Here is a 25,599-nt window from a genome sequence, read left to right on the forward strand (position 1 = left end):
CTGCCTCCATGCTACTGTTCCTGCTTACTCTGGGTTTAAGTTTTTAGTCCCTACACTCAAATGTGACAGTAAGTCCAGGATTACTATCTTGTCTTCATGGCCCACTGTCCTCTGTTCCAACATCAAGGCTTAATATCTCCACTCTTGGCACGACCTTTCCATGAATATATTCTATAAAACCCTAAATATTCTCTCATTTCTTTCATTTCTCCATAAACTATATAATAGCCATAGATGGTTTTATTCAATGTTACTCAAGAGGTCAGCTATTCTACTTTACCTGTTTAGAAATGGAAACTGAGGGACTGGTGCAGAGGTAAAAGAATTGGACCTATCATTAATCTTGTAGTTTTTAGCTATAGCCACTGGGTGCCAGTCGTGTGCCACTAACAAGTTACTAATCACTAAATGGCCATTATCCGAGGGAAACGGTAATGATCTTGAGTAGGGAAGTATGGGTTTGGTCACTCATCTTCCCTGGGCTTGTGATCGAGTCCTATATGGCAAAAATGTTACTAGGCTTCGGATCCAGGAGACCTCATTATAAATCCTAGCCTTGCCATTTACTGACTGCGTGATTCTGGGCAAATTAGAAAAGTTCTCTAACCAGTTTCTTCATCTATAAAATGGGAACTCTACAACCTACCTCAGGATTTTTGTAGAGATTAAAGTGGAAATCTTGGCACAGATTAGGGATTCAATAAATGTTCCTTCCTTCCAAGCCCTATGACTACTGCGTAAGACTAGCCAGCCATCTGCCAAATTTACTGAGCTGTGAATGGCCCTGAGGCTATGGGCCATCACCATAGCAATACAGTGGGGCAAAGGAGGTCAGATCATTTCCTTTTCAGATCTCACTGGGATATCAGAGAGGCCCGAGCAAAAGGACTTCACAGGCTGAAACACTTGTAGATCCTGCCCATGTATCTCAGGTCCTATGATAATGCCACATGCCTTACCCTTGACCTATCCCTAGAAATTTGAAGATATAGATGGCTGTAGTGAATTGAATAGTAGCCCCACAAAAGATATGTCCAAGTCTTAACCCCTAGTACCTGTGAATGTGCAAAGGGTCCTTGCAGATGTAATTAAGGATCTCAAGATAAGATCATTGTGGATTTAGAGAGGGCCCTAAATCCAATGACAGGTGTCCTTGTAAGAGAAAGGCAGAGGGAGACCTGAGAGACAAAGGGGAATGGCCATGTGAAGATGGAGGCAGAGACTGGAGTCATGTGGCCACAAGTCAAGGAACATCTGGGGCCACCAGAGCTGGAAGGGGTAAGGAAGGATTCTCCTCTAGAGCCTTTGGAGGGAGTGTGGCCCTGCCAACACCTTGATTTCAGACTTCTGGACTCCAGAACTCTGAGATAATAAACTTCTTTTGTTTTTAAGCTACGAAATTTGTGGTAATTTGTTACAACATCCACGGGTAACTGATACAATGGGTATTAGCTTTTACCTATTCGCTCAAGTTGTGGGCAGCAGCTTACCGAGCTGAAGGGAAACCAGCAAGAGTGTTTGCAGTGAGCCAGCTGAAAGGAACAGCAGATGCATTCCTAGGAAGGTGCTTCCTAGAAGGTACATGCAGCCATGAAAAAACAGTGTGGTGAAGGGAGTATTTATAGGGGCTTCACTGCTACAAAGCAGAGGAGAGTGGGCAAATCCATGAGATGCTGTGATCCTTGGGTGACTAGGTACCCAAACCTCCCCGTCTTATCAGGCAAACAGAAGTAGGAGAGGGAGAGAGGCAGAAGAGGTGTCTCTCAGAAACAGTGTCTATAATTTTTATAGCAACTTTATTGAGATATAACTTGCATACATATAATGAATTGCATCTTTATAAAATGTACAATTTGATAAGTTTTGGCAAATGTACATACTTGTGAAACCATCAAGATAACCAGCATATCCATCACCCTCAAAAGTTTCTTCTGCCCTTCATAACTCCTCCACTCCCTCCAACTCCTATGCCTCCCGTCTTCAAGCAACCACTGATCTGTAACTACAGAGTAATTGGCATTTTATAGAATTGTTATAAATTCAGTCAAGCAGTATGTACTCTTGTATTTCCAGGTTTTTTCATTCAGCATGACTATTTAGAGATTCATCCATCCTACTGTGTGTATCAACAGTTCACTCCTTTTATTGCTGAGTAGTATTCCACTGAATGGACATGCTGCAGTGTATTTATTCTTTTACCTGTTGACACTAGGTTGTTTCCAGTTTTTGGCTATTACAAATATGGTAGATGTGCCGTGAACATTGGTGTATACATTTTTGTGTCGTATATGCTTTCATTTCTCTTGGGTAAATACCTACAAGTAGAATGGCTAGGTCGTGAGACAGGTGTATATTTAACTTTTTAAGAAACTGCAAAACTGTTCTCCAAAGTGGTTGTATCATTTTTTATTCCTACAAATAGGGTATAAGAGTTCCAGTTCCTGCACAGCCTTGCCAACACCTGGTATGGTCAGTCTTTTTATTACAAGTAGGTGTGAAATATTATTTCATTGTGGTTTTGATTTGCACTTCCCTAATGAGTAATAATGTTGAGCATATTTTTGTATGTTTTTTTAAATTAATGAATTAATTAATTATATTTTGGGGCTGCATTGGGTCTTCATTGCTGCGCATGGGCTTTCTCTAGTTGCAGTGAGTGCCGGCTACTTTTCGTTGCGGTGCGCGGGCTTCTCATTGCAGTGGCTTCTCTTGTTGCAGAGCACAGGCTCCAGGCGCGCGGGCTTCAATAGTTGTGGCACGCGGGCTTAGTTTCTCCACGGCATGTGGGATCTTCCGGGACCAGGGTTCAAACCCATGTCCCCTGCATTGGCAGGTGATTCTTAACCACTGCGCCACCAGGGAAGTCCCCATATTTTTGTATGTTTATTTGCTGTTTGTATATCTTCTTTTGTAAAATGTGTGTTCAAATCTTTTGCCAATTAAAAAAATTGGGCTGTTTGTTTTCTTATTATTGAGGTTTGCGAGTTTTAAAATAATCTGAACATGACGGTAAGATTTTTAAATAAAAGTTCAACTTCTTTAATACTATAAAACTACCAGGTATATGGAGCTATTTCTTCTTGAGTGAACTTTGGTAATTTATGTCTCTCAAGGAATTTTCCATTTAATCTAAATTGTCAAATTTAGTGCAATGTTCATAATATTCCCCGATAATCCTTTTAATATCTGATGCCACCTCTCTAATTTCTGATATTAGTGGCAATTTGTGTCTTCTCTTATTCTTCTTTCTCAATGAACCACCTTTATGTTTCACTGATTTTTTTTCTCTATTGTTTTTCCATTTTACTGACTTCTACTCTGATCTTTATTATTTCATACTTCTGTTTATGTTTAATTTGCTCTTCTTATTCTAGTTGAAGTTGGAAGCTGAGGTCATTGATTTAAGACCTTTTTCTTTATCTTTTTCTTTTTGGCTGCACCACATGGCATGTGAGACCTTAGTTCCCCAATCAGGGATCAAACCCCTGGCCCCTGCAGTGGAAACATGGAGTCTTAACCACTGAACCACCAGGGAAGTCCCGAGACCTTTTTCTTTTCTAACACAGGTATTTTCCTAAGTACTGCATTAGCTACGTCTCACAAATTTTGATAATATATACTTCCATTTTAATTAAATTAAAATATTTTCGGGCTTCCCTGGTGGCGCAGTGGTTGGGAGTCCGCCTGCTGATGCAGGGGACACGGGTTCGTGCCCCGGTCCGGGAAGATCCCACATGCCGCGGAGCGGCTGGGCCCGTGAGCCATGGCCACTGAGCCTGCGCGTCCGGAGCCTGTGCTCCGCAACGGGAGAGGTCACACAGTGAGAGGCCCGCGAACAGCAAAAAAAAAAAAAAAAATTTTCTACTTTCTCTTTTGATTTTGTGCTTGATCCATGGGTTATTTATAAGTGTGTCATCTAGTTTCCAAATATTTGGAGTTTTCCAGATATCTTTTTCTTATTGATTTTATTATAATAAAATAATAAAATATAATTCTATTGTGGTCAAAAACATACTTTATATGACTCAGATCCTTTAAAATTTATTGAGATGTATTTAATGGCTCAGAATACGGTCTATCTTGCTATATGTCCCTTGCATACTTAGAAATAATGTATAGTCTAGTCTACTGTGGTTGGGCAGAGTATTTTATAAATATCAGTTAGGTAAAGTTAATTCATAGTGTTATTTGAGACTTCTACAAACTTACTAATTTTTTTTTTTTGGCTGTGTTGGGTCTTTGTTGCTGCACACAGGCTTTTTCTCTAGTTGTGGCGAGGTGGGGCTACTCTTCATTGCGGTGCACAGGCTTCTCATTGCGGTGGCTTCTCTTGTAGTGGAGCAAGGGCTCTGGGTGTACGGGTTTCAGTAGCTGCAGCACGTGGGCTCAGTAGTTGTGGCTTGCAGGCTCTAGCGCGCAGACTCAGTAGTTGTGGTGCACGGGCTTAGTTGCCCCACGGCATGGGGGAATCTTCCGGGACCAGGGATCGAACCCGTGTCCCCTACATCGGCAGGAGGATTCTTAACCACTGCGCCACCAGGGAAGTCCCCAAACTTACTGATTTTTCTGTCTACTTGTTCTACAAATTACTGAGAGAGGTATATCGTGATCTCCCAATATAATTGTGGACTTCATTTCTCCTTAGAGTTCTATTAATTTTGCTTCATGCATTTAAAAACTCTCTAAAAAGTTTTATGAGTGTTTAGAGCTATTGTGTTCATTGTATTCACTGTATTATATTCATCATTATGAAGTAACCCTCTTTATCCCTAGTAATATTCTTTGCTCTGAATTCTACTTTGTCTGATGTTACTATACCCTCTCCAGCTCTCTTTTTATGAGTGTAAGCATGGTATATCTTTTTTCTATTCTTTTACTTTTAATCCGTTTCTGTCTTTATATTTAAAGTGGGATTCTTGTAGGCAGCATATAGTTGGCTTTTTATTCAATCTAACAATCTCTGCCTTTTAATTGGGTTGTTTAGACTATATTTAATATGATAATGGATATGGCTGGGTTTAAATATATCATCTTATTGTTTTCTATTTGTCTCATCTGTTCTTTGTTCCCTTTTCTTTTTCATCCTTTTCTTCTTTTAGATTATTTTTTGATAGATTATTTTCTAGAGCAGTTTTAAGTTCATAGCAAAATTGAGCAGAAGATAGAGAGATTTCCCATATTCCCTCTGTCCCCACTGATGCCTCTACCATTATCAGCATCCCCCACTGGAATGGTACATTTGTTACAACTGATGAACCTACACTGACATATCATTATCATCCAAATTTCATAGTTTATGTTAGGGTTCACTCCTGGTGTATATTTTGTGGGCTCAAACAGATGTATAATGATACATATCTACCATTATACTATCAAATAGAATAATTTCACTGCCCTAAAAGTCCTCTGTTCTCCCCCTATTCATTCCTCCTTTCCTCCTAACCCCTGACAACCACTGATTTTTTTTTACTGTCTCCAGAGTTTTGCCTTTTTCAGAATATCATGCACTGTATTTGGAATCATATAGTATGTTGCCTTTTCAGGTTGGCTTCCTTTTACTTACTTATATGAATTTAAGTTTCCTCATATCTTTTCATGGCATGATAGCTCATTTCTTTTTCAGCGCTGAGTAATATTCCATTGTCTGCATGTACCACAGTTTATTTATCCATTCACAGACTGATGGATATCTTGGTTGCTTCCGAGTTTTGGCAATTATGAAGAAGGCTGCTGTAAACATCTGTGTACAAGTTTCTGTGTGGACCTAAGTTGTAACTCCTTTGGGTAAATACCAAGGAGCATGATTACTGGATCACATGGTAAGAGTAGGTTTAGTTTTATACAAAACTGCCCAACTGTCTTCCAAAGTAGCTGTACTATTTTGCATTCCCACCAGCAATAAATGAGAGTTCCTGTTGTTCCACATCTTTGCCAGCATTTGGATTTTGGCCCTTCTGGTAAGTGCGTAGTGATATCTCACTGTTGTTTTAATTTACATTTCCCTGATGACATATGATGTGGACCATCTTTTCATGTGCTTATTTGCTATCTGATGCCATTTTTCGTGAGGTATCTGTTAAGGTCTTTGACCCATTTAAAAATTTTTGTTGAGTGAATCCATGGTGGAGCGGGCAATTTGAACGCCACCCAGCCGGGGCATGCGGCCGGGGTGCTGCTGGCCCTCACCTGGACGCCAGCCTCTGCCTCTGGACCCGGAAGGCCGAGAAGGAGCCGCGGGTCCGCAACCCTGAGCGCCAGCCATGGGCCCACGCCAATGGATCCGCAAGCCCGAAGCCCCAAGGAGGTGCACCGTGAGCCCGGCTCCTGCCGCCACCCGGCCGGGCCCATACTTAGGCACTTCCTCCCGTCGACTTGCTCGCCGGAGACATTGGGTTCTGAAGGAGATCCGAACTCTTGAGAAGACCACACACCTGTTGTTAAGGAAGAACCCCCTTCTGCCGCCTGGCAAGATAAATATGTGTTAAATTCACTCGTGGTGTGGACTTCAGTTGGCAAGCTCAGGCCATGTTGGCCCTACAAGAGGCAGCAGAAGCGTTTCTAGTTCATCTCTTTGAGGATGCCTATCTCCTCTCCTTACATGCCAGCCGCGTCACTCTCTTCCCAAAGGATGTGCCACTGGCCAGGAGGATCCGAGGCATTCAGGAAGGGCTCGGCTGAGCTCCTGCCGCCCGTGACTCTGGATGATACCAGGGAATCTGCCCGTAACCAGGACCAGATCCTGTACAAGGTGCTGCCTGGACTTGCTGTCTCTGAGCAGAGTGTGCGTGTTGCTTTTGTAATTAGTTTTTTTTAAGAAGACTGCATGGCTTTCCTCTGTAACAGAAGAAATATATGACAGAATCAACACATTCCGAAAGTCCTGAGAATAATTTTCAGATGAGGAGACTCCAAGTTTGACTTCACTTTGCAAATTATTCATACGACTGATGATTTGGAAGACATCAGATTTTCTAGGTTATGGGAGAAAAGGATATTTACTGATTATTTTAGATCTTTCTGTACCATTTAAATTTTTTACCATATGTATATTTACTTCTATTTAAAACATAAGGGAAAAAATAAGAGACAACCACTTCAATCAGTTGCATGGAAGAGCCTGGCGCCTCCAGCATACAAATCTCTGTCCTTCAGATTGACTTCATCATTAGTGGCAGCAGCAAGTTCCTGTGTGGATTGTGCGTGTCGACAGATTATATAGCTTTTCAAAAACTCAATTGGGATGAAAATAGGAAATCGTTAAGGTTTGATGTTCTGGCTCCTTCTGGTAAATTCCTATCAAAATCACTCAGAGGGCTTCCCTGGTGGCACAGTGGTTGAGAGTCCGCCTGCCGATACAGGGGATACGGGTTCGTGCCCCGGTCCGGGAAGATCCCACATGCTGCGGAGCGGCTGGGCCCGTGAACCACGGCCGCTGAGCCTGCGCATCCGGAGCCTGTGCTCTGCAACGGGAGAGGCCACAACAGTGAGAGGCCCGCGTACCGCAAAAAAAAAAAAAAAAAAAAAAAATCACTCATAAATTCTAGCTTGTAGAATTTATTTTATTCTTATTTGCAAATCACAGACGATGTATCATAATTTATACTTCAGAATTTTTCATTCCAGGACTTTTAAGAGCCTTTTCAATGTTTTTACAGGTATTTTTTATAACTTCCTTGTGAAGAGATAATAAAAATAATTCTTTAATGAGAAAAAGTTAAAGCAAAGTTATTATTATACAGAGATTATACTGTGTTCTTTGTGTGTTAACGTTAAGTTCTTCATTTGGACACTTTGCCAACAGCCACAATTTAAATGAGAGAATTCAGGGATGTGTTTTTGTCTCCAGTTGAGTAGAGTATGAGCAGATAAAAACCTTGCCCATCTCTTGTAACTGAAAGCAGTTTAAGAGATTTCCAGAGAAATGGGAAGTGCCACCCGAAGACTTTTAGATATTGTGTGTGGTGAAAATGATTAGTAAGGGTGGATACTAATAATGATGTGTCAGCCAACTGAATTGAGACAAACTAAAGGGAAAAGGACCAAGTTCTGTTGTTTGATAAATCTTAACCCTTTGGAAAAAACTTTTCCTGTTGGACATCAACTCAATTTTATGTAGACATTGGAATAAAGCTTATCTATCTATGACTATAAAAAAATTCTTTTTCTTGTTGTTGATTTTTAAGAGTTCTTTGTGTATTTTGGATAATAGTCCTTTAATCAGAGGTGTCTTGTAAATATCTTCTTCCAGCCTGTGGCTTGTCTTCTCATTCTCTTGAGGGTTGAATATTTTTTATGATTCCATTTTATCTCCTTTCTTGGATTATTAGGTATAACTCCTGGATGTGTTATTTTGATGGTTCCTTTCATCAAAGGAATTCAAGTAATTTATTCAAGTAATATTATTCAAGTAATATTATACCACCCCACAGATAGCATAAATCCTTACAACTATACATCTCCATTTCTCTCCTCCTGGTCTGTGTGCTACTGTTGTCATACACTTTACTTCTAACATAGGTTATAGACCTCAAAATACATTATTACTGTTTTTGCTTTAAAAAGTTAATTATGTTTTAAAGAGATTTAAATAATAAGAAAAGTCTTTATATTTATCCACATAGTTACCATTTTAAGTACTCGTCATTCCTTTGTGTAGACCCAGGTTTCCATCTGGTATCATCTTCTGCTTGAAGGACTTCTTTTACATTTATATTTCTTGTCTGCAGATAATGAATTCTTTCATCTCTTGTATGTCATAAAAAGTCCTCATTTCATATTTGTTTTTAAGGATACTTTTGTTGGGTAAAGAATTCTAGGTTGACAGGTTTTTGGTTTTTTTCAGTACTATAAAGATGTTATTCCATTTTCTTCTAGCGTATACGGTTTCTGATGAGAAACTTGCTGTAATCCTTATCTTTGTTTCCTTGTATTACATAACAAGGTGTGTTTTTTTTGGTCTCTGTTTGTTTTTAAGATTTCTTTTTACCACTGGTTCTAACCAATTTAATTATGATGTGCCTTGGTGTAGTTTTCTTTGCTTCTTAGGCTTGGAGTTTGTTGAGATTCTTGGATCTGTACGATTAATAGATTTCATCAAATTTGGAAAAATTTCAGCCATTATTTCTTCAAATATATTTCTGCCTCTGCTGCTTCTTCAGATTCTCTAATTATACATGTATTAGCCTATGTGAAGTTGTCCTATAACTCAAAGATGCTCAATGGTCTATTATTATTTTAACCTCTGTGTTTAATTTTTTTAATTTATTTGTTTATTTATTTTTGGCTGTGTTGGGTCTTCGTTGCTGCGCGCAGGCTTTCCCAAGTTGCGGTGAGCAGGGTCTACTCTTTGTTGTGGTGTGCAGGCTTCCCATTGAAGTGGCTTCACTTGTTGCAGAACATGGGCTCTAGGCACGTGGGCTTCAGTAGTTGTGGCATGCAGGCTCAGTAGTTGTGGCTCACGGGCCACACAGGGATCGAACCCATGTTCCCTGCATTGGCAGGTGGATTCTTAACCACTGAGCCACCAGGGAAGCCCGCTCTGTGTTTAATTTCAGATAGTTTCTATTGCTATGTGTTTTTCCTTAAGTGTCTAATGTGCTATTGATACTATTCGGTGTAACCAGTATAATTTTCACCTCAGAGACATTAGTTTTCCCCTTAAAGTTTGTTTCTTTTTTATACCTTCCACATCTCTAACGAATATGTTCAATCTTTCCTCTAGTCTCCTGAACATATGGAATACAGTTATAAGAATAACTGTTTTTTGTCTACTAATTTTATCTTCCATGTCAGTTCTGGATCAGTTTGGATTGATTGATTGATCAATTGATTGAGTTTTCTCTTCATTGTGGGTTGTATTTTCCTGCTTCTTAGCATGTCTGCTATTTTTTTTATTAGATTCAAGGCAGTATGAATTTACCTTGGTGGGTGCTAGATATTTTTGTATTCCTATAAATATTCTTGAACTTTGTTCTGAGATGCCACTGAATTACTTGGAAACCACCTGATCCTTTTAGGTCTTGCTTCTGCTTTTGAGCTTTGTTAGGCAGAACCAAGGAGTGTTTATTGTAGGTGTAATTTTTTTTCATTTCTGAGGCAAGACTATTCCTAGTATTTTACCTGATGCTCCATAAATTATGAGACTTTGCTCTCTGGTTGATGGAAATAGGCACTATTCCCAGCCCTGTGTAAGCTCTGCCTATTGTCCCCTGTAATCCTTCTGAGTGGTTCTTTACCTGGACAGTTTCTTCACATGAATGAGCTGATCAGTACTCAACTGAATACTAGAGAGAGGAGCCTCTGCAGATCTCCAGAATTCTCTCTCTGTGCAGCTCTCTCTTCTCTGGTACTCTGCCCTGAAAGCTTAAGCTGCCTTAGCATCCCTGGATTCCTAGCTTCATCTATTCAACTCAGGGACACCATGAGGCTCTGCCTGGATTCCTTCTCCCTGTTCCACAGTCTCTGTACTTTCTCTAAGCAGTGTGCAATGGCATTCATAGAGCTCACTTCGTTGTTTTCCATCTCTCAGGAATGACTATCCCATCCATTGTCTGAGGCCCAATGTCTCGAGAACCATTGTTTCATATGTTGGTTTTTTTTTTTGTTATTGTCCAGATTTTTGGTTATTTCAGGCAGGAGGGTAAATCTGGTCCCTGTTACTCTATCTTGGCCAGAAGCCGCTGTATAATCATTTCCCTCTTAACCTCTTTTATTTACTCATCTTATACTTTAATTCCAGAAAAGTCAATCCTGCTGATGGTTGCCAAGAGAGCCAGAAAAGTGGGCTTCAGCTGAAACACTACTACTACCTACACCCAGAATCTGGAAATACATAAAATTTCCCAGCTGTGATTTCTCTTCACTCATTAGAGGAGCCTATAACTATCTGACCTCCATGAGGGCAGAGACCCCAACTAATGCAACTCTGTATCTCCAGCATCCAAAAAGGTAAATAGATAAAAGTATGTTTTTCATTAGGCAAAACTAAGCATAGGAATTCCATCATATCATCATCCTCATAAAAGTAGCTATGTGCTTAGCAGTTTACTTACATTATCTTATTCAAACCTCACAACGATCATTTTAGGTGTGCATCATTCTTATTTTACTGATAAAGAAAGTGAGACTTGGAATAAATAGCTTCTATAATAATACCATGCAACTAGTTTGTGGCAGAAATGGAATTCAAGTGACATCTCTAACCATGCTCTTAACCTCTATGTAATAACATGTTCTATAAAGTTTTTCTAAACCACAGGCTTCCTTGCTAAAAGGCTAACCTCAGATTGTGCAGTCTAAAGTACTACACCTACCCATTGCGTACTCAGGGTTCTCATACATCAATATGGAAGATTTCCACCAAAGTACCTATTATTACTTTACAGTTACCTGCTTCACCTCACGTGAGCAGTGGTGAAGAAATCGGTTCTGGGTGATCTCATGAAATGATTTATGCAGCTTGGTCCCAAATTCCTGTGTGTCAGCTGCCTAAAATGGGCCAGAGACAGAATATGTTGAGTTCCAGTACTGGCAACCAAAGGGTAAGTACCCACAGGAAGTTTACGTGGGGAGAGATCGAGACTAATAGAAAGGCAAACCACTGACATCCTTCATGTTGTGTTAGAAGTTTCCTTAGTTCTTGTGGACACAGGATAAGTAGAAAGAAGGTCTGGGATACTTCACATGAGACAGGTAGTTGTGGCTCCCATATATCTTCCAATTTCTGTTACCTAAGCAAGATCTTTCAAACAAGGTCTTTGTTCTCCTATCTCCATAGAAGATAAATATCCCAGAGATTCATCTGTTCGTGAGGAGGTTATATAAACTGCTCTCCTTTAAAACAAGTTCCAAGAGAGCAGAGGTTCTACTGAACAACTAAGGTTGATATAGGAACTTTTCCCCAGATAAATCTTTCAGGGAGGAAAGGAACAGTAATTTAGTTTGCATCCATTAAGAAATGGGTAACAGCCTCTACTTTTTAGTATAGAATTGTATTGATAGGATATTAGAGTTAAAAGGGGCCAGAGTAATCACCTAATACAACACACTCATTTCATTTCATTTTATTTTTATGTATGTATGTATGTATGTATGTCATGAAGGAAAGTGCAGTGTTTATTGTAAGGCACCATACAAGGAGTCCAGGGTAGCTAATGCTCCAAAAAACCTGAACTCCCTGATGGGTTTCAGGGGGGTATTTTTAAAGGCCAGGTGAAGGAGGGAGTCGCAGGTTATGTGATCAGCTCATGCACAATTCTCTGATTGGTGGATGGTAAGGTAACAGGGTGGTGTCACAGGAGTTAACTTTATCAGTCTTCGGGCTCCAGTAGGTCTGGGGGCTACTGCTCATGGTCATCAAGTAGTTAGAATCCTCCATTCGGTGAGGGTTTTTAAAACATATAAAACAACTCAGGAAATGTGCATCATATACTTTTATCTAGGTACCTCAGAGAGGAGCTAAAGCAGAGGGCATGGGTGGAGGGGTCTTCCCCTATAGGAAAGGCACCATAGGCTCCTGCTCAGTTACAGTTTCATGCAGCTTTCCATAATTCTATTTAGAACAAAATACATATGCATGCTCGAGCAATGAAATATAAATTGCATAATTTCAGTAATGCTACATACCACTTAAATGCTCTTATATTTGCATTTAAAACTGGCACCACACAGAATGAAAATGAATGATAAAATTTATACAAATAATGTAAAATTTTAATTTTTCTTTACTTAGAACATTAACTAGCAAATAAAAAACACCAGACAAGTCAAATGAAACTGCAGAAGAAATTTAAAAGCTTTATACTTTACTATCTTTACTGCTTCCCCCCTTTTTTGCATTTTTCAAGGGCCCCCAAAATTGTGGTGCTACCCCTGACTATAAAGGAGCAGCCCTGGGGAACTTGGGGATGAACACACTAATTTTATAGATGAGACAACTGAAATTCAAAAAGGAGAAGTGACCCACCCAAGATCTCATAGCCAGGTAGTATGAAAGTTAGGGCTGACTTTCACTGTGCTACCCACGTGACCCAGAAAGTTGAAGCTGTGAGAAGATGCACTAGATTATAAAGGTGTTATACATTTTGACCCATTACCATTTATAGAAATTTATTCTAGGAAATAATTCAAAAGAAGCAAGCAATCACATATAGGTATTAACTGAAGCACTACTGGTTGGCAGAAAAAATGTAAACAACTTAAATGTCTGTCATTAGGGGAATGGTTTATTAAATTAGATTAAACTAATACAGTTGAATATTGGTTAACCAATACAAATTTTAAGACTGTTGAAATAGGGGAAAAGGTCAAATTATATATGAATATAAAATACTTTGGTTATGACTATATAGTATAATGTATATGAGATAATATGCAAAAATTAAGTGATAAAGTTTATTAGTTATTATTTTAAATTTTATGTATATTACACTATCTTTTCAAGAAAAAAAGTACAAAAAAATGAAGTGACATGGAAAGAATGTGTTACCCCCTGATAATTTGGTCAGCACACACTGGAAGGAAGGAAGGAAAAAAACCAACATTTACTAAGAATCTACCATGTGTAAAAATGGGCAGAAGACCTAAATAGACATTTCTCCAAAGAAGACATACAGATGGCCAAGAGGCACATGAAAAGCTGCTCAACATCACTAATCATTAGAGAAATGCAAATCAAAACTACAATGGGGTATCACCTCACACCAGTTAGAATGGGCATCATCAGAAAATCTACAAATGCTGGACAGGGTGTGGAGAAAAGGGAACCCTCTTGTACTGTTGGTGGGAATGTAAATTGATACAGCCACTATGGAGAACAGTATGGAGGTTCCTTAAAAAACTAAAAATAGAATTACCATATGACCCAGCAATCCCACTACTGGGCATATACCCAGAGAAAACCATAATTCAAAAAGACACATGCACCCCATTGTTCACTGCAGCACTATTTACAATAGCCAGGTCATGAAAACAACCTAAATGCCCACCAACAGACGAATGGATAAAGAAGATGTGGTACATATATACAGTGGAATACTACTCAGCAATAAAAAGGAATGAACTTGAGTCATTTGTAGAGACTGTCACACAGAGTGAGGTAAGTCAGAAAGAGAAAACAAATATCGTATATTAACACATATATGTGGAATCTAGAAAAATAGTAGAGATGAACCAGTTTGCAAGGCAGAAATAGAGACACAGATGTAGAGAACAAATGTATGGACACCAAGTGGGGGAAGCAGGGGTGGGGGGTGGGGTGGGATGAACTGGGAGATTGGGATTGACATATATACACTAATACGTATAAAATAGATAACTAATAAGAACCTGCTGTATTAAAAAAATAAATAAAATAAAATTCAAAAAAATAAAATAAAATACTAGCCATTGCATACTACTTAAGACCATTTAAGATGAAATGTATTAAAACTTAAAACTTTAGCATTAAAAAAGAATCTACAATGTGTTATGCAGGTTGACACTTAGCTCTCAACTTCATAATAACCCTGTGAGGTACTATTATTTTTTTCTAATTTGTAGATGAAACTCAGAGAAGTTCAGTACAGGCCTAAGTCCACCTAGCTAGTAAACAAATGAGCCAAAATTTGAACTCAGGCCTTTGATTCCAAACCTTGTTACACTATTCCATACTGCCAAACACATGTAATGCTTATGGTTGCTCAGTTATTTTCAGTATATTCTGTTGCCATGAGGTAACAGAACATTCTTCAGTAAGAAATTGGGAATCACTGATCTAATCCTAGCTCTGCTTATAACTACCTGTATGATCGAAAGGAAACAGAAATTTTAAATAACTCGTTTTCTCATTTATAAAATAGTATATACATCACTATCCATTCAACAAACATTTCTTAAAACACTTATGTAGAATCATAGGAGGATCAAAGTAAATAATGTTTCTAAGAGCACTGCACATATTACTAAGATAGGTAGTAGAATGTCATTAAAACCCTGGCACTTTTAAGCATCCCCAATCTCTTACTAACTTGAAGCGTCTGGAGGCATGTCTTTCGGAAGCTGCTGCTGGTGCTTCCAGTCATGATACTCATGATGGAATTCACAGCCACTGAGAGTGAGGCCTGTAGTTTCTGATGAGCCTAGAGAATAAAACAAGGAAGTGGGAGGCCGCAGTTTATAATAATACCAAACTGCTGGTTCAGAGAATCCCAAAGGGACCAAAGATTTTAGTCAGAGCAGGATTTCAAAAATTCTTCCCCCTCCACCAAAAATACTTACTGAGATCATGACATACAAAGGACACTTAGACTTATTGACATAGATACATTCAGAAAAGACACGCAGCAAGACACTGAGCAACAAAACAGATATACTTATTATTAAAAAACAAAAAGCTTTAAGCTTTCCTCTTTTAGTATAGTTGTCTTTTCCCTGAAAAGGAGGCCATATGAAGTAAGAAATGTGTTACCAAAAGTACACAGGATGGAGGGATTCAAAAAGTCAGGTAAGGGGCTTCCCTGGTGGCGCAGTGGTTGAGAATCTGCCTGCTAATGCAGGGGACACGGGTTCGAGCCCTGGTCTGGGAAGATCCCACATGCCACGGAGCAACTAGGCCCGTGAGCCACAACTACTGAGCCTGCGCGTCTGGAGCCTGTGCTCCGCAACAAGAGAGGCCACAACAGTGAGAGGCCCGCGCACCGCGATGAAGAGTGGCCGTCACTTGCCACAACTAGAGAAAGCCCTCGCACAGAAACGAAGACCCAACACAGCCAAAAATAAAAATAAATAAATTAAAAGAAGGCTCGACATTAAAAAAAAAAGAAAAAAAACTCTGGCCTGAATCATGAAGAAAAAAAAAAAAGGTCAGGTAAGAAGACAAAGTGATGTTATAAAGGATTAGGAAATGGGGGAAGAATGTAAGATTTAGTGAAACAGCAGCTCTAGACACATGTGTGGGAAGGGGAAATATATAGATAAGAAAGATATACATTGATGTAAGCTTTTATATATAGGATGGATAAACAACAAAGTCCTGTATAGCACAGAGAACTATATTCAATATCATATGATAAACCATAATGAAAGAGAATATAAAAAAAAGAATGTATATATATGTATAACTGAATCACTTTGCTGTATAGCAGTAATTAACACAACATTGTAAATTGACTATACTTCAATAAAAAAAAATTTCAGGCCAAGTGCATGCATGTGCTTTCAATTTATCCAGAACTTATAGTCAATAATATAGCACTTCAATGTGTGAAAGAGGGAAGAAGACATTAATGACACTACAAATTAATATACAAAAATACTTCAAGGTGTAAAACTACCTAGAATGAATATAGTGTCCTGGGTTCAGTGTTTACTGTTCCTCTTTTATAAATGTTTTCCTGTCCCCTGGTATAATGGAAGTGGTGAAAAAAAACTAACAGGCAGGCAAAACCAAGCTCATTTTGCTTGTGAAAAAACACACTCACATCGTAAGTCACGTGTTCCAAAAAAAAAATAAAATTTGTTCACACTCAAAAAAAAAAGAAAAGAAAAGAGTATGTTATCAGTCATTTTCCCTGGTCTACTGTTCTGCCCATATTTATTCAAACTCACCTACTAGGAGATAAGACTAAGCAAGCTGGTTACAGTGACCCATCTAAGTTAAAGCCCGAGTTCCTAGGCTAGATGCAGTTTATAAGACCAGCCCAGGTGGGGACTTCCCTGGTGGCGCAGTGGTGAAGACTCCACACTCCCAATGCAGGGGGCCCAGGTTCGATCCCTGGCCAGGGAACTAGCTGCCACATGCATGCCGCAACCAAGACCCGGTGCAACCAAAAAAATAAGTAAATATTTTTAAAAAGATCAGCCCAGATGACCAAAGAGAGGAAGAAGCATTCAGGGAGGAAGGGCTCTCAGGCCCTGTCTGCCATATACTCTATCTTTTTCTTAGAGAAAGGAGAAAGGGAGTTGTGAATTTCTTATTACCTTGACAGCCTGGTGATGCTGCTCCAAGGCCTGGTCCACAGCGACCTGGATGGAATCTTGCACCACACTGTGGCTCTCCGTGAGAATGGCACTGAGATGAGTTGTGAGCAAAGTGTGGACTCCTAAGGGGAGGGAAAATGTTGGTAAGCCTTGAGTGAGAATGACCACTTCAAGACTGCTGTTCATATGCTGTGAGTCAGGGCTGAGAATGGGAAAGAGGCCACTTGAAAAAGGAAGCCACTTCTGCCTATCCAGAGATAATTACTTTTTTAGACAAAAACCCCCAGCAATTTACAAACCTACCCAATTCCCATTTACAAATGAACGAAAGCTCACTAAAATTAAAGTGAAGAATGACATTATTTTTGAAGAATCAAATGAGGGATCCTGTTTAATTCACATCAGAAACAGAAATATATGCTATATACTATAAATAATGACACTGGTGGCTCCCAAAGGAAAGGAAAAACCTCCTGGAGAGTATGTCTAACTCTACTCTGTTCCTATTTGAGCGTCACTGTTATGGTGAGCCACTGCTACTGTCAGGGTATCAATCCTTTTAGATACGCTGTGGTAGAGAAAAAGTTAAGGGCTTCCCTGGTGGCGCAGTGGTTAAGAATCCGCCTGCCAATGCAGGAGACACATGTCCGAGCCCTGGTCCGGGAAGAATCCCATATGCTGTGGAGCAACTAAGCCCGTGCAGCACAACTGCTGAGGCTGCGCTCTAGGGCCTGTGACTGAGCCCATGTGCCACAACTACTGAGCCCACGTGCCTAGAGCCTGTGCTCTGAAACAAGAGAAGCCACCGCAATGAGAAGCCCACGAACCGCAACAAAGAGTTGCCCCCACTCGCCACAACTAGAGAAAGCCCGCACACAGCAACAAAGACCCAATGCAGCCAAAAGTAAATAAATGAAATAAATTTATTTAAAGAAAAAGTTAAAACTCACAATCTGAGAATTGCTGGTATAAGGTCTTTTTAAATGAGGGACTATCTCTGATAAAGTAACCATAGGCACCACTGCTCAGCATCCTTCAGAAAAGCTAACATGTGAGACCGATGGGCAAAATACGTCATTAAACAATATGCCAGCATTGATGATCCTGATACAACCAATACAGGAAGACAAATTTACTTTTGGGGGCACCTGGAGAAAATGCTTCTTAATTAATCGTTCTTCTTTCAGTGTTTTTCTACTCCCTGTATGGTCTGTTCAAAGGTAAAGCTGGCTGGCTTTTCTCAGGGCTGCAATTAAAATGCAAGTCAGAAAAAAAAATGCAAGTCAGAAGGAACATTTTCTACCACAAGGTACCATGATGCTTTCCTGGAAGGGAGGGGAAGAATTGCTCTGCTCAAAAGGGGTCTGGAACTGGAATCAAGAGAATATAGATTCTAGCATCAATTTTACTATCAACTAATAGTGACCAAGTCACTTCACTTTTCTCATTTTAGTACAGAAAGTGCCTTTATACCACCTGCTCTCATGGGTATTTTGTGCAGATAAACTGGGATAATATATATAAAGTGTTTTGAAATGTACATTGCAATATTCAAAGAGAAAATATCGCTATTGCTATGATATCATGTGGATTACTATTTTCTATAGTTTGGTCCTAAGAATAGCCTTAAGAAATCAGTTGAAGCCCCTTTGAAAGCAGACATTTAATTAAAAAGCTATAGTTTCATCCCTAAAACTGCTGATACCACCAGATGCCTTTAACACTGTGGCAAAATGAGTTAATCATAGAAAAGTTACCATGACAAGGTAGGCAGAAGGCCAGTTAAGTGATTTCTTTTTTAAGACACATGGAAACAGACTGTAGTTCTGCACAAGCTGTTTCCTAAAAGGAGCTCTGGAGAAAGCTTTCAAGGATCTGAGAAAGAAGAGGGGGAAAAGAAAATAAAATTACTACATATATCTATATCCATGTATCTATACCTACCTACCCTTACAGTGCATCTTCTTCAAAGGCTAGTCCTGAACTCTCAGATGTATAAGGAAATTTTAAAAGATAACTACTATGTTTACTAATGCAGTGATGGATTTCTGTTTAATCCAGTACTGAGTACCACTACCTGAGATGCTGCAGGCCTTCAGAGTCAAGCTACACAGAGGTGTACAAACTATCACAGTATTATAATAACGATAGTAACCCTGGTTTCTGAGGAAGTATGTTTAATAGGATTCAGAATGTGGTACCAGATTTTATGTCATCCTAGGGAAGACTGAACATGGTGCTCCCTCTAGCAGACCAACCTTAAAAAAAAAAAAAAAAAAACTGCCAAAGATATCAGATCTTACATCTTAAGAGGGTCTTTAGACTTGGAAGGGCCTTTGATAGCACCTAGTCTAACAATCTCATGTTAAATATATGAAAAGGAAGGATCAGATGATTTATGCAACTTGCTTCCCAAAAAATCATTAAGGAATTTGGTAGCAGTACTAAAATTAAACCCAGGTCTCTTGATTGTACCCTGAAGTCCTTTCCACCATTCTAAGCTGCTTCTGAGTCTTTGTCCATGCCAGCACAGGTGGGATAATAGCCCTAGGCATTCTCACCTTTGACCTCCTTGCTGGAAGCCTCATTAGTTTGAGTCTCTTCTATGTTCCCATTCCAGGGCCTTAATGAATGGAACAGTGGGGCACCAGAGAACACCAGCTCCTCAAATAAAAGAGTTACAAGCCAGAGCCCTGGAAAGCAGTGCTTCTCTCCTAAAGAATATATACATGATGGAAAAAGGTAGGAGAGGCATGCAAGGCTGGCAGTAGAAAGAATCCCACAGGTTCAACCAATAGTTGGCAGCAATGTGAGGTCTTCTGATCTGGTGTTGTAAGCTGTCTCATTTCTCTTATGACTCAGTGGAAGCAGGGCCACACCAAATAGCACTGGAATGCCTAGAGAGTAAAGTCCCAAGAAAAAACAGTCGCCCACAAAGAAAGAATAACCCAGAAACATATCAGGAACACCAAAAGGAAGGCTTATGAACATTTCCCCAGACATTTATAAGCTCCACTTCTTGCTTCTTCCTTCAAAGTTTAGGAGGGCACTGAGAAACACTTAAATTTATGTCTCAGGCTTTATTGGATTAAAATGCATAAGCCGGGCTTCCCTGGTGGCGCAGTGGTTGAGAGTCCACCTGCCGATGCAGGGGACACAGGTCCGTGCCCCGGTCCGGGAAGATCCCACATGCCACGGAGTGGCTGGGCCCGTGAGCCATGGCCGCTGAGCCTGCACGTCTGGAGCCTCTGCTCCGCAATGGGAGAGGCCACAACAGTGAGAGGCTCGCGTACCGAAAAAAAAAAAAAAAAAAAAAAAATGCATAAGCCAACTCTCATACTCATACTCAGTGGTTTTCAAACTTTACTATGTTTAGGAATCACCTGAGAATCTTGTTTAAAATGCATATTCTTGAGCCATACCAGATTTTTACATTAGCAAAACAATGAGTTAATCCTTGCCCAGGAAGCTGCACATTTTCAAATACTCCAGGTGATTCTGATGCGTGTGTTTCACAGACCACAGAACAGTGAAATCACTGCTTTACCACTAACAGAGAGAACCTTCTGATAACAGGTTATCACCTATCTGCTAGATAAAGGCCAAAGGCATTTGTATGCCTGAACAAGGACAATTTCTCCCTTTCCAGAGGTTGATGTGGCAATCACACAAAGCCATTCATACCAATGTACTCCCACAGCACCTCGTGTTCAATCTGAGATGTTGCATTAAGGCCAAGTAAAACTGATAACTTTCTTGATTCCACTTGGAAAAGCAGTAGGGTGGTGAACAGTTCTCAAGCCTGAAAAGCTTTAAAAACATACTGATACCTGAGGCCCACCTCAATCCAAGGAAACCCAAATCTCTGGGGGGTGAGGTTTGGGCATTTTTTAGAAGCTCCCCAGGTAATATATTGTGCAGCTGAGGTTGAGAACTACCCATCTAAGGTAATATACTCTGGAGGGACCAACAGGAAGTGTCTGCTGATTTCTGGTCAACCAAATCTGGGAATGTCATCATCTAAGTGATGCTTCAAGATATAGATCTTTCACATAGAGCATATAATTTTTTTAACTTATTTAAGCAAGGTTTTTCATTGAAATGAGTTATTTTACAGAAACACATCTATTCAGATTTATGCATCATGTAAAGTCTCCTTTCTTTATTCTCTTAACATTTAAGCACACCCAAACTGGCAGCCCCACTCTCCTATACCTACCCCAGAGTTCCATTTTCTGGACTGGAAATCCGCTGTGGAAGTCCACAAAGAGAAAAAGCAGCAGAGTTTGTCCCTGGGGGTCCATATTCTGAGTCTGATCCCCCTCACTGGATTCCACCTGATAACTCACATCTGGAAGCACCAAATCTAGAGGACAAGATATTACAGAGTATCCTAAGATAAGTAAAGCCCTCAAAATGCTAAGTGAATAAAGAACCTATACCTCAAACAAAGAGGGATCTGAGATAAATCTAAATTTGAACACTCCCTTCTCCTCCTGAATCTGTTTCTCTACCCACATGATAAAAGTAAATAATAGTGACTCACAGGAAGAACATCAAAATAACAACTGGGTGTATAAAATGCAAACCAAACAGCATTCCTTAGAATTTACTGGGAAGTATTATACAGTAAATTCATTCACTCCTCATGTAACTTTCTAAGGTAGGTATCACTAATAAGAGGCTAGTAAAAAGTAGGTATAGCTAGTAAGAGTAATGACAACAGCTAACTTGTATTGAACGCTTACCACGTGCCACGTACCACATTAAATTCTTGGCATGTATTATCTCAACATTCAGACTTCACCGCACTATGGTATGGGACATAGTCTTATGCTCTTTTACAGGCAAGAAAAGAGGCACAGGTAGGTTAAATACATTGCCCAACATGAGACAAGAAGTGGTGGAACTGTTTTAGACTAACTCCAAAATCTGTGCTCTTAACCACAGTGCTATATAATATTCGTATCCCCAAGTAATCTGATCCCTATGGTCTTTTTCTAGAATATAATCACTATAGTCCTAAATTCCATCCAGATCCATATAGAGAAGTACCTCCATGTGGATCCTGATTCTGTAATGAGGGAAGGTGACATGTGCGGACATTTTCTATGCTATTCATTTCCAAAATTAACTGAGCAAGTTTAGGCATCACAAATTGGCAAAAAATGAAGGAAATCAACAAAGCATGAAAATAAAAATGAAAGAGAAAAGGAGATATGGAGAGCCCTCGAGATTTAAAAAATCCTGATAGCATGACATCCCATCTGTTAAGACCAAAAATTATTATTTTTTTTTTTCAGTGACATCAATGGTTTAATGGATAGGGGGATCTTACATGTCTGAAGCAAGGTCCTGGAGTGATACCCCACTGTGTGTGGCAGACAGCAGGCAGAACATGGTTATCAAAATCTGGAGAAACTATTCTAGATAGACATTCCCAAACATAATTATTCCTATAGAGTTTACCTAAAGGCTCTTATCTTATTTACATTTACTTAAAATTTCATCATAGCAAGATATTTTCCTTGCTGACAAATTTGCAACAGATATAATATGGTCTTATTTGATCTCAAAATAAGCCTAGGTACAAGTATTATACTTAACACTGATGACTCTAAAGACATGTCTACATTAATCAAACCAACAAGTTTAAGCTAGCTTCAATACCAGATATCCATTCAGTACTGAATGTTTCCCATAACACGTGAAACTGAAATTCATTCTGGAGTTTCTTTTATATTTCTGAGAGTTTATATGAGCGCTTAATTTCTCTTAAGCCAATTAAACAGAGCTCATCCACAAACCAATCTTGGCAGTGCCATTTGGAGGCAGAGACACCTTATATTTATAAGGTACACATAGACACACATTTATTTATGTGGACACAGAGATCTCACTGTTTTCTTGCTAGAGTTTAAAAAGGTCTTTTTTTTTTTTCTTCACTCTCAAGGATCACAGGTAATTAAAGTTCATGAGAGCCCAGGTAGATTATTAACATCTCAAAGACACAGGAAGAGAAATACCAATTCCTTCTAGAAAGCTAACTTCCTCTAAGGCCTATGCAAAAACCAGTTTTCAGAACTTCAGAAGAGTCCCATCTTGGATGTTTTCAGGGATTTTTTTCAGTTTCTAAATAGCCAATTCAGTTTAAACAAATAACAGTAATAGACAATAATACATATAATTCACTCACATTCGCTTGCCTCACTTTCAGAGGAACATGAATCACCATTCAAGTTACTAAGACCCCCCTAGCGAGGGTTATAACCAGGAAGAGAGGACAGGATTTGGACTCAGGTACCCAGACACTCACACACACACCCCCAAGATAAAAGCCAAACCAATTCCAAAAGGCTCTCTTTGGTACAATAGCAGAGCCATTAGGGGACACTGTTCTCTTAATACATCTTCCACAGTTTGCCAGGGGAGAGGAGTAGTAGGTATTCCCCCTCATTGGGCCAGGTGGTACGGTAAGCAGCCATTACCCAAGGGAGCAAGGAAAGCACTTCACCCTCATTGCTGGCCCCATATAAGTGCTAAGGGGCAGCCCACAGCTGTGGCCACAGCCTTATTAAGACCAAACATTCTTTCCTCACAAAACCACTTACCTCCAGAAGCCCAAGGACACCCTCCTTTCATTCCGCCCTCTGGAATAACTACCTACTCAAGAAAAAGTGTCTTACCACGAGGCCTACTTCCAAGATGAAGATTCTATCTTTCCCCCGGAAATACTTCCCTATACTGGCAGGCTTCAATCTTCTCATACCAGTCACAACTCTAGAATACCTCCTCGCTACTGGTGAACTTCCTCAGGATCCAGTTGAACAGACTGCCTTCTAAATTTCAAAGGATTCTAGCTAACAACAGTCAAACTCAAGACTATAAAGCTCCTAGACATCAGCTCATGGTTGCATATTCCTATTTCTCAGTTTTATTTGTTGGTCTAATTATTAAGCATCCAATTTCAGTATGATTCAGCCAAAGCCAATGTGATTAGGCTCTATATGAATAGTACAGTCAGCTTCCTAGGTTTATCACTATATGGTTTATACTCCTGCCTTGCTTTTACGTAGTATTACAATTTTTCTAAGTAATTTTATATGGATTTTTTCATTTCATTGGGAAATATTTCTATTCCACGATAGTTCAAAGATGTCCTTGCAACTTTACTAACCTTTCTAAAACCCCAGAGTTGATGGATTAAGGTACAATAGAAACCCTCTGAACAAGTCCCTGGAAGGTGAAGGCCCACTGACTACATCAAGAGGGCCAGGAATAGAGAAGGCAGTAGAAATGAGGAGAACCAGCATCAACACGTAATGCCAGAACGGTTAGGCTCTGATGGGGCTTTGCCTGTTGACACCTGTTTGACTCACTTCATGTGGAATCTCAAACTTAGCCAGACTCCCACCTGTAACCCCCAACCTAAGCCATCAGATCACTAGGTCCTATTCTTTTTTTCTTTTTTTTTTTGCGGTACGCGGGCCTTTCACTGTTGTGGCCTCTCCCGCTGCGGAACGCAGGCTCAGCAGCCATGGCTCACGGGCCCAGCTCCGCGGCATGTGAGATCTTCCCGGACCGGGGCACGAACCCGTGTCCCTTGCATCGGCAGGCAGACTCTCAACCACTACGCCACCAGGGAAGCCCGGTCCTATTCTTATATACACTTGCTATTTATATCTCCTTGCATTTCTCTAATATTCTCCAGAGTTCTTTATTCCTATGCAAACAAAGAGAGGGAGATTTACCTCTATCGAAATTTAAATCCAAATTGGGCACCATACACAAGTGGTATTTCTTCCAGTTAATGAAATAAGAGGTATCTTTGAAGGTAGTAGAAGTTGGCTGCTCCGGATTTAGCAATATCAGAGGCAGACCTGAAGGTCCATATAGAAATATGTATAGTTGCTAAAGAAAATTGCAAATTTTTAGTTTCTTATAACTGTATTTATATGCATAAAACAAACACAACACTGACCTGGTTCACACTCTCAGAAATAAACTAGTGTGCTAGGCGATTACATATTAAGCCTTTTCCACATTAAGGATAGGTGTGAGGCGCCAGAGATAGATCCACTAGAATCCCCAGGAATTATTTTGGGTTTAATGAGTGTGAGCTACAAATATAGTTTTGGGACAATTCGTTTATTTACTCTCCTACTCATTAAATCATAGGTTTGAATAATACCACAGGCTAAACACTACACTGTACTAAGTTCTGGGGATATAAAGATGAATATACAGATTTAATACTTACCTTCAAGTTATATTTATAGTATGGGAGATACATGTAAAAACCAGTAAACTGTAATATGATATGATACATGCTAGAATGAAAGTATATACAAAGCAATATTTCCCAGTAAGTATTTAAGTATATTCAGATTGAGAGGGAAACACTTCACCTTCTCCAACCTACTCTCTAACCAAGACTAAGGAAGGTAGGCCCTTAAATGGTTTCTTTCTCTTGACTTCTCATTCCTACCCTCACCCTCCCTGTAACCCAGTGTTTCTCAACCTTGGCACGTTGACGCTTTGGGCCAGATGATTCTTTATTGTGGGGCTGTCCTGTGCATTGTAGGATGTTTTGCAGCTTCCCTGGCCTCTACCCGCTAGATGCCAATATCACCTCTCCCACCA

At 39.7% G+C, this 25,599-nt stretch overlaps 1 protein-coding gene and 1 pseudogene across 1 annotated transcript in view; one reads left to right on the plus strand and one right to left on the minus strand.

The window, feature by feature from the left end:
* The window catches only part of TOP6BL (TOP6B like initiator of meiotic double strand breaks), an 89,560-nt gene that overhangs the window by 6,198 nt on the left and 57,763 nt on the right, over window positions 1-25,599 (minus strand). Inside the window, 5 exon segments of the mRNA XM_089914484.1 lie at window positions 11,389-11,487; window positions 15,006-15,116; window positions 16,957-17,078; window positions 21,176-21,322; window positions 24,708-24,858. Of these exon segments, the coding sequence (XP_089770610.1) occupies window positions 11,389-11,487; window positions 15,006-15,116; window positions 16,957-17,078; window positions 21,176-21,322; window positions 24,708-24,858 (630 nt within the window).
* LOC149748672 (histone H3-like centromeric protein A pseudogene) lies at window positions 5,485-10,874 on the plus strand (annotated as a pseudogene).

The sequence above is a fragment of the Delphinapterus leucas genome, chromosome 7 (genome assembly GCF_059928025.1).
Source record: "Delphinapterus leucas isolate spDelLeu-1000000601 "Yukka" chromosome 7, BTC_Dleu_Yukka2, whole genome shotgun sequence".
NCBI lineage: Eukaryota > Metazoa > Chordata > Mammalia > Artiodactyla > Monodontidae > Delphinapterus > Delphinapterus leucas.